The 16,107-nt window shown below is 35.6% G+C and overlaps 1 protein-coding gene across 1 annotated transcript; it reads right to left on the reverse strand.

The window, feature by feature from the left end:
• Positions 1-8,883: 8,883 nt before the first annotated feature.
• Positions 8,884-10,146, reverse strand: LOC126891371 (uncharacterized). Its single transcript, XM_050660547.1, has one exon. It carries the CDS (start codon positions 10,144-10,146, stop codon positions 8,884-8,886), a length of 1,263 nt encoding a protein of 420 aa, XP_050516504.1.
• Positions 10,147-16,107: the final 5,961 nt, after the last annotated feature.

A 16,107-nucleotide genomic window follows, 5' to 3' on the forward strand; every position in this document is an offset into this window, starting at 1 on the left:
TAAAACATTGTTCTATTTCTTCTATTGTTCTATCTAATAAAAAGCTTCTATTTTTTGTGGCATTTACTTATGTAATTTATTATTCTAAATGGGAAATAAGCCACAATTTAACTTAAAAAACTCCTACTTTGAATGTCGTTGTCAAAATACAAAATATTATCTAATAAATTGAACAAAAATGTTGTATCCTTCGCTTGATTTCTTCCGTCATGACATTCTCCTTGGCGATCACTGCGATCAGGGTGCCTAAGTATGTGAATTTGTCCACCGCTTTAAAGGTAGAGTTATCAACAGTGAATTGGTGACCGATGTTTCTGGCTCTATTGTTGGGTGTTGATGCCATCGTCTTAGTTTTCTCCTCGTTTTACTTGCAGGCCTATATTTTTTGAAGCATTGGAGAAGGTGACATTTCTTCTAGCTTGCGTGTTGTGTGGGAAACTAGGTCCACGTCATCTACATATGCCACAATTTGGGATGATTTATTAAAAATATTTCCTCTCTTGTCTATTCGGGCATTTCTGACCGACTTTTCCAGAGCTATGTTGTAAATGAGACACACCAGCGCATCTCCCAGTCGAAGCCCAATTTGCGTTTCAAACGCCATTGTTCGCCCTGTATTTCGACTTTACAAACAACTTTACGCATTGTAGCCTTAACCAATCTTATCAGTTTATCAGGGATGTGGAATTCATCCATGGCTTCATACAATTTAATATTTATCCTTATTTCGTTGCATAGGTCGTCTAACTTTAAATCTAACTTTAGATTTCGTAACTATGGGTTTTTACGGGGTTGGGTAGTTAACCCAACGCCAAACCCCCTTTTCGGAGGGCCATTTCACCCGCTCTCGTCAGTTCCCGACCCAACTTTCCACCCGGGGTTGGATACCGGATCTCTAGGTTGCGTTGCTCGGTTAACAGGGGACACCAACGTGAAGGTGAGAGTCGGATTTGAGTAGAAGAGGCTAATTGGAGTAAACTGGAATCAACTCCATATTTTCGCATTTTACCCCTTTATCCCCCAAAAAAAAAATTTAACTTAAATAACAAAATAAGTACTTTTTTATAAAAATATATCCAACATAACAATAACAATTCTAAATAATTAAATTAAAATTAAAGTCATTTAAAAAAAAATATTTTTTTATAAGAAAACCAACTGAAAAATTTATTCTAAATAATCAAATTAAAATTAGTCATTTTTAAAAAAATATTTTTTTATAAGAAAACCAACTGAAAAATTTATTCTAAATAATTAAATTAAAATTAAAGGCAAAAACAATTTTAAACAAGTAAACGTTCGAACAAACCACCCTCTTGCAGTGAACAAAAACCGAATCGATTATACAATGACGATCTCATTGCATTCAGCTGATCTGGCTCTACCTCACTGCAGAGCTGAACAATTCTTTGTTGTAATTCTGCTAAAGTGGTCGCTCGTTCAAATTCATGCTGATATATTTTGGATTTTAGCATACCCCAGAAATAAAAATCTAAAGGTGCTAAGTCTGGTGATCTAGGGGGCCATTCTATGTTCCTCGAGTAGAAATTAATCGTCCTGGGAATGTTTGTTCAAAATAATTTCTGACTGCGACTGAATTGTGTGCTGGGCAACCATCCTGTTGAAACCAGACATCGTCGAAGTTGGGCGCGACGTTTCGAATTGCGGGAATAATCTGATTTTGCAATAATTCTAGGTACTTACGTCCATTCAGATTTCCCGTAATAAAAAATGGACCAATTATATGATCGCTATAAACTCCAGTCCACACATTTAATTTCTTTGGGTATTGTGTTCGCACAGCAATACTCAATCGTTTATTTTTCCTAGACCAATAGCGGACGACAGATGGATTATGACGTCTGTGGATGGTGAATGAAGATTCATCGGTAAACACAATATTTCTTAAAAAGTTATTGTGGACATTCGACTTCTCAATCATAGCTTGACAAAATTGCATACGTTTAAAATGATCGTCTGGGAAAAGTTTTTGTGTGGTTTGCACTTTATAGCACTTGTATCCATTTCGTTTTAAAATGTTCCTCACAGTTCTCTCTTTTAGGTCAACTTCGTCGGCAATTTGTCTGCTCGAACAAGGCTTTTCTTCAGCAGCTAAGCAGACTTGCATTTCGCGAGCTTCGCGTTCGACAGAAATTACTTTCGGTCGTGGTTGATTCGCAGGACGACATTTTCTACAGTTACATTTATGCAACCAAAATTTTCGAAATTTTTACTTATTGACCGAACTGTTTTTTTTTTGTCGGAATTGGCCGATTTTCAAAATCACCAATAAATAAATGTATTATTGTCAGAATAGAATGTCCCACATAATACCATTTTATCATTTGGATCTTTTCTTCTCGTTTATAAACGCTTGGCATGTTAATTATTTTTTTATTTTCAACCTTATGTGACAACAGCTTATGAACAATAGAACCTGAAATCTGAAATTCGACCTGTTGAACGCGAAAATACGAAAAATAGAAGCAAATCATAAGCCCCGCCTAGTCTTTTAGGGAAATGAGGGGAATATTGCTGTCTGTCTAGTAAAGTTTCGCTGTTGTCACTCATCAATTTGTAAAGTCAGTGTTCTGTGTTAACTAATCAAGTAATTGATGGAATTGTTTAAAAAATATTACATGACTACTTCATTTAAGTTTTGTTGAGACAATATTAATTTTCATTCGACAGTAAACTGTAACGGATTTAAATATTATTTTACATTCAATATCCGACTAATATTTTAGAAGGAATGATATAACAGAAATATAGCAACACTGTTGAACTGTCAGACTCCTTACTTGACTGGAGTGGGGAGACGATCCACAACATGAGTGGATTGTGTCTCAATCGCATTCAAACAATTAAGTATTATCTTTATTCCACACACTGAATAACCCATAGGGTAGTTAAAAAAGTGCCGAATCTGTATATTATTATTATGTATTATTTAATGAGATTAGATAAAATATTACCATACTAACGAACTATTATTTTGTTTTAGGTGCTTAACCATGGAAGAACAGGATTTAGAAGAATAATTTTAATTGATTGGTTATATTTTTAAATGTAACTGTGGAATAAAATAAAGTTTTATAAAAATAGTAGTAAGTAATTATTATTTATTTAGTGAAACCGTAACAGCTTATTTGATTTAATTGAAGGCACATGTAAATATCCTTCATCTCCTTCCAGGCAACCAAATAATGTGTGCAATAACGGTGGTTGCACGCCCACCTTTTCATTGTTATGAACCTCTCTCATTTTGTCCCTTCCTAGTTTGGCCTCTATGAATTTCTTAACTACGTACATTCGTCCGGTCGTCCCTACTTACACCTATTTGGTCCTACTTACACCATAAAGGACATCCCATAACAGTGATTCCTGATATGAATTTTCCTCTACAAAGTCATGTAAGCTTATTTGATTTAATTGAAGGCACATGTAAATATCCTTCATCTCCTTCCAGGCAACCAAATAATGTGTGCAATAACGGTGGTTGCCCGCCCACCTTTTCATTGTTATGAACCTCCCTCATTTTGTCCCTTCCTAGATTGGCCTCTATGAATTTCTTAACTGTGTACATTCGTCCGGTCGTCCGATGTTTTGCCTTGTAGACATAACCAAACTCACCATGAGCTAATTGTGTAACGTCACTGTAGATTTGGTCAATATACAGCGTGACTGATTCTGAGTCGTATGTAGTACGTTCTAAGTCGACTGAAACAAAAATCTATTCTTTTCATATATTCATATTGCCGCTTCGCAAGAACGTAGGCATAAGTCAAAAAAGACGATTTTAGAGAAGAGGCATTTGAAAATTGTATAGATATATTTATGGGCATAACTCCGAATAAGTTGCTACTTTAAAGGAATTACCTATACAATTTTGTTAGAAATATATCTAACTATAAACTGTGATAAGTAGAAAAATTTATGAATTGTAAGAAGGGTTAAATTTAGATATGCGTCTTTTTTCCTGAGAAACATTTACTTTAACTTTGTTATTAGGTCTAATAAGTTTGTATTAAAACTGTTATTTTATTAAAGCAGTTATTTTTTATATATTGTTTAACGTAATATTACCATAATTATTTTAAAAGTAAGTCTTATCCATCGCTCCAATATGCAAAACAGACTCGGTACTCTACAGAAGAGCTGGCAAAAGTCAAAAAATAAAAGACCAATTAAATGAAACTGTTTATTCTTTTATACCCTGTTTTTTAACAATACTAAAAAAATTATAAGCTTTCGTAAAATTGAACCCTTTTTAATCTTTCGTAAAATGATCGATAGTGTCCAGGAATAACATTCTTTTGAATCAAATGCAATAATCCACTTTTCTTTTTAGCAGTGATAGAAGGTTTTTGTGTATAAATATTTTTCAAGCTATAAGTTACGTTAAAAGCTAAAAGGGAAGTTCCCTAGGTTGGCTGTATATTATATAGGTAAACTCTAACATGAAGTAAAAACCACTTCTATGTAATTAGTACATTTATTAAAATTTAAAAATCCCAATGGATTGAATAAAATGTGTCCAATTTCGAACGTTTTCGGACCTATCAGTCCATCATCAGTGAATTTGAATACTTGCTAAATAGCCCCAGAACCAAACAATGGTTGAATTTATAATTCGATCTACATTATGTCAAAGTAATATTGAACAGGCTAAACGCCGATGTTAAAAGATATAACCTCCGGGAACATGGTGAAACCCTACCAGGGAACTTAAACAACCATCTAAGGCCAACGTTGACTACCAAGTATATATATAAAATGATGTTGAATAATCGAGTACAAATATAAAAATAAATAAGCAAAATTATTGGCTAATACTCGTAATAATTTATTTCACATTCACTTTACGAGTATTAGCCAATAATTTTTCTTATTTATATTTATATACAGGGTGTTAGTAAATAAGTATGAAAAATATTGAATGGGTTGCATATGTGAGTCCATATTAAATGAAGTAAAGAAACACAGACTTACTCACAATCATTTAATAATACTTTGACGACCGGTTTCGATCTCTACACTATTCAGATCATCATCAGGTCGGCGTTACAAGTAGTTAAATGCTACAATTAAAGAAAACCAGAGTTAGAACATTGTCTGGTTGTATTAAAATGCAAATAGAAACCCAAAATTTTGAAAAGTATGCAACTGTTGACATTTCAGAACAACAAACTGATACATACGTATGTACACATATGAGAAACAGATACTCAAGCATGCATACGCACATATATGCATGCGGTTTATGACTATTTGTTGAATAAGTTTAATTTTAAATTGTTAAAAAATCATTACAGTTGCTTTCCTGATGAGAACAAAAGAGTTCGAAATGGTCCATAGAAAGATGGTAATGATCTCTGAATCGAAATTAAATATAATGCCTTTTATCTACCCACGGTTTTACTCACGTATCGAGTACTAGGAAGCAGAATTGTTGATCTTTACCTCGGTGAATTGATATGTTGTGGAGTGCAACTATGTAGACTCCCCATGTCTATACATTCATCACCCTTTTCCTTGCAATTTTTAGAAGGATGGGAATAGGTATAAGAGAGAATCTGTTTCCGAACTAAGAAATCCAAAGATTTTATTATTTTTAAACATTTATTTGTTTGAAAATGGAGTCTTTTGGGTTTCGACATTTTGTTAAAAAATTATTAAAAACTGTTTTCTAAAACTTAAAAAACTATATAATTTTGGTCCACTTACATGCCGTTACAAGGGATGCTTTGTAAGTTCATCGATAACATGTTTATATGTCCGCTTACCCAGTCCCTCACCTAACTATCCTATTAGCATAAGTTGGACGTATAAACATGTTATCGATGAACTTACAAAGCATCCTTTGTAACGGCATGTAACTGGATCAAAATTATATAGTTTTTTGGGTTTTAGAAAACAGTTTTAATAATTTTTTAGCAATTTAAAATTAAACTTATTCAACAAATAGTCATAAACCGCATGCATATATGTGCGTATGCATGCTTATGAGTATCTGTTTCTCATATGTGTGCATACGTATGTATCAGTTTGTTGTTCTGAAATGTCAACAGTTGCATAGTTTTCAAAATTTTGACTTTCTATTTGCATTTGAATACAACCAGACAATGTTCTAACTCTGGCTTTCTTTAATTGTAGCATTTAGCTACTTGTAACGCCGACCAGATGATGATCTGAATAGTGTAGAGATCGAAACCGGTCGTCAAAGTATTATTAAATGATTGTGAGTAAGTCTGTGTTTCTTTACTTCAAGTATGAAAAACTTTAAGGGATAATTCTACATGAAAAAATATTGGCAGTTTGCTCGATAAACGTGTATATCCCCAAATGCTTTGTTTCCGAGATACAGGGTGTTGAAATTTTTATTTCAAACTGCCAATTTTATTATTGCTCTAAGACCGGTTGAGATATAAAAATTAAATTTGGTGGGTTTTAAGAGGTAGTTATTGCGCATTTTTTGGCAAACAAATAACAATTTTATATTCATCATTGGCGCGCCTACGGGTAATGGCCTGAACTTTTTTAAAGAAAAAAAAATGGTACGCCAATGAGATATTTCAAATTAAAAATTATTTTTGTATTCCACGTTTAATTTATGAAAAAGAACTTTTCTTGTATTTTTTTCCTATGGTGCACCGTTTTTATGTGAAAAAATAAAACATCTTCGAGCGTTATTTTCATGTCTTAATACATTATCAATAACTCTCCAATATGATAATACCAAAGTAGAACAATAACAGAAAATATTACTAAAAAGATTTGAACTAGGTGCAAAGCTACTGTAAATGTTCAAAATTACCTCCTTTAACGGTGACAGAATAATTTTATATTCACCATTGGCGCCCGTACAGGTAATGGTCTGAATTTTTTAAAGAAAAAAATAGTACGCCACTGAGAAACGTCAAATTAAAAATAATTGTTGAATTCCGCGTTCAATTTACAACAAAAAATCATTCTTGTTTAAAAATCATTTGCATTAATATATTGGAGAGTTCTTGATAATGTATTACGAAATGAAAAATGCGCACGAAGATATTTTATTTTTTTTTGCATAAAAACGGTGCACCATATGCAAAAAAGACAAGAAAGATTATTTATCATAAATTAAACGTGGAATACAAAAAGAATTTTTAATTTGAAATATCTCAGTGGCGTAAGTAGATGAACAACACGGCCATCACTATAGGTATAGGGAAAACAATGTGTTAGAGAGACAGGTATGTGATGTCACAGCTGATATAGGAAAGTATGTGTGTTAGAGAGAGAAACATGGTATCTTTGCTGCTAGTGGTCCGATTTAAACGTATGACGGCTCGTTGGAATGGGCGGGAGATAACGAATACAAAAAAACATGGCGGCATAGTGCCAAAAGGGCGCTTTCCGATGTGACGATGGAACGTGAAGCAGATGCGCGGTCGGTACCTTAAGTTTTTCGCGGATCTCGTAGATACGAAGCGCGCGGCTGGTAATTTTGGAATTTAAATAAAACAACAACATAATGCAATTTTTTTATTAAAAGAACTTAAAAGGAACACAGCACGTCAACGCGTCACGTAAAAACGTCACATCAAAACGTCACGTAGGCTTGTGAAATGTCACGTGAAAACGTCACGTCAAAGCACGTCACGTAAAACGTCACGTCAAAGCACGTGAAAACGTCACGTCAAAGCACGTCACGTAAAACGTCACGTCAAAGCACGTCACGTAAAACGTCACGTCAAAGCACGTAAAAACGTCACGTCAAAACGTCACGTGGGCTCGTGAAATGTCGCGTAGGCCTTATTGTCACGGGGAGCTCGATCGCAAGACCTGATTGCCACAGCGCGACGTGAGGTAGTAACATCATGTCTTTGAATGAGTATAGACGTAAATTAGCAGAATTTAGAGAAAAACTGACACAGTTAAGAAGTCAGGTTTTATTTTATGAGGATAAAAATAAGGTTATAAAACAAATAGAGAACCTATCACTGGGAAGCAGCATAGACTGGACACCAAAGGAATTTAGTCAGCAGCTGCGACAAGAATATTCAAGTGCTGCGGACTACTTATTTAGGGAAACTCCAACAAGGCGAATTCATCCAATTACTATTAATGATGTTATCGACGCCGGCGCCAACAACGATGAACAAAGAAAACATGAAAAGTGAAATAGATAATGTTTTTGCAATGACTTGTGTAATATTAGCTTCAGTGTTTATTTTAATTATAAAGATTATATTTAAAATTGTTAAGAGAAAATTTGAATCATCATGTAATATAAGACTTGAACAATAAATAAGGCGTTTAAATAAAAAACCCATAACTTTAAAAAATATTTATTTTGTACACAGAAAAATTACATTGGCATTATTTTATTGACAAACCAGTCACGCAGGCGATTCACATTTGTTTCTGCACATGAAAATAATCCAGCGGCATGACATGGGGGGTTTGCAGTAAAACCAAGATTTCCAGCAGCACGAGGCGTACCATCGAACTTGCAAACATCAATAATATGAGGAAAAATTCCAAAAACGTGGCGTTTCTTATCCAAATATTCTGCTTTTTGTTTCCCTCGAACGTAGATACAGTCAGCTGTATATAACAACTCGGTTTGCAGTATCTTATTTATTTCAGATAGTTCAACTTCTCCATCAGAGTACCGGATGCCTAGCAGATTCTTCTCCACGTATGATGCGGTCTTCTTATCCACATTACTTAGCGCATTGAATGGTTTCGGAGGCAAAAAGATGTAATGACTTCGTTTATAACCTATTTCAATGGAAAGTTCTTTAGGAACAAACCACCCATCCACAACGAATCCCTGAATATCTACGAATGCTATTCTCATGATGATTGCTCGTGTACTACTGACACCTCATGCATCTAATTTAGACTTTTTACAATTTCGGTGAGAGGGAAGTACTCCATTACACAGTCGTGAATAATAATACAATAGGCCTTGGTATTGTCGGGAAAACCGTTATTCGCTTCAATATCGAGTTTTACGTCAACGGTGGATGCTTTCATGCTTTCTTCTTGTTTCGAACAATCGATAACGAACAATGCACGATTCTTAAAAGCTGAGAAATCGAGTAGAGGTCGTTTTTGTTGGGAATGTATGTAGCTAGGATAAAATTCGGTATAGTTAAAATAGGCTTCATTGTAATCGGTTTTGCTAAAATCCAATTGCATTCTCTCGTTTGGCCAGTATTCTCCATTTAACGATAATCTAATACTTTGGATGTTGACATTGTCAAATAAAGTAGGATCAGCTGTAATCTTGTCGCGTTTGTTGGTTTGAAAGAAAACAATAACATAACGAGGTCTTTCAACTGATGTGCTAGTTTTAACAGCCCAAACTTCACGCCTGGCACCTCTCGTAATAGCAGGTAATTCATGTAATTCCCACTTTCTAAACGGAATAACTATAGGTTGATCTTGTTGAATAGATTTCATGAGTTCCAATTTAATATCATCATTGGGGAATATGTGCTTCACTCTAAGCTCAATATTGGTAATGTTAATCTTAGCGGTTGTAACAGTTGTAGTTTTGTCAGCGTTTTGTTTTTCTGTAATAACTATGCAATCGTTATCATTTCGAGCTCGAACTAGTCTTATTGTTTGACGACCGCACGTAATCAATGGATAATCATTAAAAATGTTGAAAACATGCTTAAGAGGCATCTGTATGCTGAATGAATGATCTGCAGCGTTTAGAATTGGATCCTTAGGGTAATTCCATCCAGCCATAACCATATAATTAGAATCTTCTTGCGTATAACATGTCATGGCACGTACAGCACTTACGATGCCAGGATCCCGCACTGTTTCCATCTCCCTTGCGCTTTCGCTGTACGTACACGAATCGAAAAGGAAGGCACCCACATTATTTGCTAGTTTGACGCCACCATTTCCAGTTATTTCGAGTGATCCTTTAATGCATAACAAGGTTTCGCTCATTGCAAAAAACGAGTCAACTTGATTAATGCTAAATTCGACAATATCATTGCAGTTGAATGATTTGATGAATGGTGCATAAGTTCGGTATTCAGCCTTTCGAATCGATTCATCAAATATTGGCTTACGATAAATATCAAATATTGGAGGCATTGTGATGTTGTTTGAACGCGCTCTCTTTCCATACATTGTAGTCATTTTTTCAGTTTAAAACCCAACGTTTGTAAAAACAATTTGTTTGCGGACGTAAGATGTTGCTGCTTAGATGGTTGCACAACTAATGGTGTTCTGTAGGTAGATTGTTTAAGATATTGCTGCTGAGATGGTTGCACAACTAATGGCGTTCTCTGGGTAGATTGTTCTATTACTAATCCCATCTGCTTTTTGATCTAAGTTCCAGCACCAATGTGCTCTCTTCTCCTCTAAAGTTCACAGGTCGTCCTTCTTGATCGACAGCCAACACAGTGATATTGGTAATTTCACGCTGTGGCACAACAGGTAAATACAACAAATTGTGAGGGGTTTCGTCAATTGCGTACCCAGGATTTGATTGTATGACAAATTCGTAGAGCGTGTGAGCAGGTCTGTTACCGTCAAAGGCTCCGGTACTAATGTTGCATTCAAAGCGTATGCTAGATACTTTAATAATCCTAACAGGTAGATCTGAAGAATGTGTCTGTCTAGGATTTAGTATTACGGGAGAAAACCCTAATATTGTACCAAGACTGTCATTTGGTTGAAATGAAATTTTAAATTGACTGAAGATTTCGCACTGCAACGTATTGTGGTTAGGTTTTAGACTAAATATCATGTCAGGTTTAGATGTATTGGCAGCCCCCAATTTCTTTTGTATGTATTCCTCAATATCGATAATTTCATAACATCCATCGGGGAAATCAAAATGTTGCACTCGGTTATTGACATCGTAGTAATAAAACTTGCAATTTTCGATGTTTGGTATACTGTTGTAAGAATGGAAAAATCGAAGAGCTATTTCGTAATCTTTTTTCGGATCTAATACGATCGGTGTGGGAGGTTGAAACGAGAATATGTTATTCGTGCTGTTTACTCTCAACAACTGCGACATGATGACTGATTCAGGTCAAGAGATTAATAGGTTTATATACAGTAAAAAAACAAATTTATTCACATTTTTTTTATTTGTTCTAAAGCAAGTTTACATAAATGACAAGATGCTTGAGAACCGGGTGGGCCATCACAATGAGTCCTCCAATCAGGTCTGTTGTAATGCACGAAGCAGGGAAGTAGTATCTGCAGGTTAAATTCTTGTCGATATTCCCCAGGCAATTTATGCCATATATATAACAATTCTATAGGTTCTACAGTTCGTATAATATAATCTAGCGGTATTAATTTTAGTTCTTCTTCACTGAATCCTTCAAAACGTTTTTTGTGAAACATATGGTCCAGAAGCAGTTCCATGCCTTTAATATGCTCCATTATATAAAAACTTTAGGCATAAATGTCCACAAATGATTTGATTGTAGGTTTGATACTGATGGTTATTATAGAAAATTTTTGTATGTGTACCTAGATATTTAACAAGTTCTTTGGTCGGCTTCAAATTACCAAATGAATCGAAATACTCTACGTCGTTGTTTATCTTTCTATATGCTACCCAATGTGTTCCGCTGTGTGATGATGCATCTAGATTAACTATTGCGCATTCACGTTTTCGAGGACCGTGTCTAGGCAGAGTGTCATTCATGAAAACACCTCGAAAATGTGGGATTTTAAGTGTTTTCGCGTAATGCGCAATCTCTAAGTCGTACAGCGGACGATTGGGTAGCTTTATTGGAAGTTTTTTTTCAGATACAAACCGAATCCGCCTCTTGGTTTCTTACGCAAGTACAGACCTGAGCCGATGTGTTCCATCGCCTTATTATGGCGCATATCCTCTTCCAATTTCTTTTGGGCGTTCTTTGCGTCAACCACAGTCTTCGCCACCCCTGCTGCACCACCGGCTAAAGCCCCCAATGCAGAAAGACCTGCAAATAGGGGTATGAGGGGTAGGAAACCTCCAGATTTTAGTGGCAACACTCGTGGAAGATCAACTGTTTTTCGTCCACCAAGTTTTTTAATTACCGATTTTGCTATTCGTACAGCTGTCAAAGCAGTATCTCTTAACGATGCTCCTCTCTTCATGGACTTTGCAATTTTAGGTACCACATCCCGATTGAAAGAATAACGTCCCTTTCTTCCACGACGACGAGGACATCCCATTCCCAACTTTCTTTTCGTTTTCATTCCACCGGTTACAAGTAAAGCAGCACTTTTTTCGCCAAAGCTAGCGTCCTTAGACTTGAATCGCTCCCAAGCCCTATCTTCCAATTCTTTATCGGCCTTGTGACGTTCTTCGAGAGATGTATGATGCGAATAAGCGATATCGTGTTGTTTACAAGCTGCGTCTAAAGGATTAATTCCCGGATCTCCGCGTGCAAGACGTTTTTTTAGTTTTGTTCCAGGTCCACAATACTGATAACCAGGAATATGAAGCTCAACTGGAAGTTTATTAATTAGAGAGTTCAAAAGACCTTCCCCTTTGAACACCAACATTGGACTGATGGTCATGCATTTGGTGACATTGGTAATATATTGTTCATATTTTTACTATGTTTAACACACGATGAGAGTCATTCAACAAGAGCAGACGTTACCAATTGATAATCTAGATATTGTACAGAAAGCAACCAACAGTAAACATGGAAAATTATTACCAAACTCATTCAGAGCCATTATTTGTGGTCCAAGTGGATGTGGAAAAACTAACGCCATGCTATCACTTTTATTTAGTCCAAATGGCGTCAAGTTTAAAAATGTCTATGTTTATTCAAAATCCCTCTTTCAACCGAAATACCAACTATTGCGAGATGCATTAGCGCAAGTCAAAGGTGTTGGGTATTTTCCATTTAAAGACAATGAAGAAATTATTGATCCCAACAAAGCTCAACCAAACTCTGTGTTTTTATTTGACGATGTCGCATGTGATGGCCAACACAAGATTCGTGAGTATTATTCCATGTGCAGACATAAAGATATCGATGCGGCTTACTTATGTCAAACATATTCAAAAATACCTAAGCAGCTAATAAGAGACAATTGTAACATGATTGTGCTGTTCAAGCAAGACGAGATAAATTTGAAACATATATTTGATGAACACGTATCGCCAGACATGTCATTTGATGAATTTAAAAAAATGTGTTCAGAATGTTGGAGAGATAGGTATGGTACTGTGGTAATTATGAAAGATTTTGCTCTCAACAATGGACGATATCGGAAAGGATTTGATAAATATATAAAATTGTAAGGTGTTTGTTTAGTCGTCAGCACAATGCCAGATGATACGGTCGCCATTGCCCTTCGCAAGAAGAAAGTTACCGAATTGGCTAGATCAATTCGCAAAAAATATTTGGCATTGAAGTTAGGTAGAACAGAGCAAGATGAGTCACTAAATAAACTTTTTAAACCAATCTCGAAGCCTCTCAAGGATATTGCTCAATCATCAAAAACGTTACATCATACTATCACTAACAAGTTTGGACATGTTAAAAAAGAAGAGGTGAAAAAGGAGGAGGATGAGGATGTATTTCTTGATGCACCCGAGGCATCTGATGAAAACATTCAAGAGCCAATCTCCGGTTCTAACGAGATTCCGATGGACGCCACAGACGAATATATCGACCACTATCCTCCAATAAGTCACAAGTACATAAAAGAATATTTGATAAAAGACGATAAAATCGATAAAAACTATGGTCCATTTTACGATAGTATTAGTGGCTGGATATTGGGAAAACGTCGAATAAACTTTGACAAAGACAATGGAGACATAGTAATAATTCGAGAACGGGATTTTGAAGAACGTAGGTTAAGTGGTACGCCAGGCCTATATCACCTTTTATTTTATGCCAACCCAAACCCAGAACAGTATAATGATGAGGATTTACAAAAGTATAAAACACTGCTGATTAACACAGAGATTCATCTGGATACCTTAGGACGCCTTAAAGGTTCCAGCGGAGAAAAATATCATTCTATTATTAAACCTCTATTCAAACCATCTGATGCAACAATGAAAAAGCATGCAACTCGTTCACAAAAAGAACTCGACCACAGAACGAAAACAGCTCGGTCAGCATCTTCATCTACGGTCAAAGGAACGGGGTTGGATGACTCTCGTTTAACATACAACGCTGCACCCTTAGAGTATATTTATTGGGATGACGTCAATGAGTTAGTTGATCGTCTTAAACTCTTGGTGGCTTCGAAAGACGCCGGCAACACATCTCACGACAACGAAATCGTGGCTATCATCAATGAACTAAAAGAAGCCAATATAATAGAGTAACTGAGAATGATGGCATCATTTCCATTATGAGTGTCGACAAATTCGGTCATCACTCTCGTAACAGTATCACCCAAAAGGCAGTACGAGTTACATTTTCACATACTCCTGCCGGAAACATTAATGCCGAAAATGTGAAAATTTGTAATGTTAAGGACCCATCAGAATATAGTGATGCTGCAACGAAAAAATACGTTGATAATCTAATAAATGAGATGCGTAGCGTATACTTTCCAATAATTAAAGCCCATGATGCGATATTAGATCAAAAATCCATTAATATAAAAGATTTAACAATCGGACTAAACGAAGTAAGAAAAGAAGTTCCACTGCTCGAGCAAAAGCTACAAAAAATAATCGCAGATGTTATGAATACACTAAAAAAGGATACGGAGAACAATATAAATAAGTTGTTGCAACAAAAAACTAATGATATACAGGATTTAGCCGTCGGACTAAACGAAGTACAAAAAGAAATTCATAAAACCACAGTTCCACATTTAGCGATCGAACTAAATCAAGTAAGAGAAGAGCTTCATAAAACCACAGTTCCACTTCTCGAGCAAAAATTGAAAAAAATAATCAAAGATGATGTGAATACACTAAAAAAGGATGCGGATAAAAGCATAAAAGAAGCTGCAGAAACACTTGCAAACCATACGATGCACGATATGAAGATGGAACAGAGGTTAAAACAAGTGGAGCAAACATTACAGGATATAGTACGTAATATTGATCTATTGCGCACACATGTTGTAGATGTAGATGCTGGTCGTTAATAAGAAAATGTCTACAGAAAAGGAACAGGTGGTGAACGAATTGCATAAACCAGCACGAAAAATCTATCCTCGTCGACGAACAATAATCAAAGGAATGGATGACTTGTGGCAAATGGATTTGGCCGAAATGCGTCCTTACGCACACCAAAATAAAAATTTTAAACTAATACTAGTCGTAATTGATTGTTTTTCAAAATATGTGTGGACACGCCCTCTAAAGACCAAGACTGGCGAGGAAATTACTCAAGCATTTTCGGATATTCTCGCCCATACTCGACGACTTCCGAAGAACCTCCAATCCGATCAGGGAACAGAATTTTATAACAGAAAATTTCAAAATTTAATGAAAAAACACGAAATTAATCATTACAGCACCTACACGATTAAAAAAGCCGCCATTTGTGAAAGAGTCATTAGAACGTTAAAAGCAAAGTTGTACAAGTATTTCAGTTTACATGGATCATACAAATGGTTAGAAGCTCTACCTGTAATTACCGAGGAATACAACAATACAAGGCACAGTAAAACGGGATACAAACCATCTCAGGTCAACAAATCCAACGAAAAAGCTATTTTAAACAAGAGTTATAGTCATTTAAAAATTGCTGGTCCAAGAAAATATAAAATTGGTGACATTGTACGTGTCTCAAAGACAAAACATTTATTTGAAAAGGCCTACACGCCCAATTGGACGACGGAATTATTTAAAATTGTAAAAGTTAAGATAACAAATCCTATAACGTATTTGCTTGAAGACATGCACGGTATACCGATTAGCGGGGGGTTTTACGAAGAAGAATTACAGAAAACATTAAACCCTGACATTTACTTGGTTGAAAAAGTACTTAGACGAAAAGGCAATAAGATGTATGTGAAATGGCTCGGTATGGACAGCAAACATAACAGCTGGATTAACGTTAATGACGTAGTTTAGGAGGATCTATCTTTTAATCCGCCGCGTAGCAATACATTTTTTGCAAAGAGGTTGTTTTTACCACAAGG

Source organism: Diabrotica virgifera, chromosome 9, assembly GCF_917563875.1.
Source record: "Diabrotica virgifera virgifera chromosome 9, PGI_DIABVI_V3a".
Lineage (NCBI taxonomy): Eukaryota > Metazoa > Arthropoda > Insecta > Coleoptera > Chrysomelidae > Diabrotica > Diabrotica virgifera.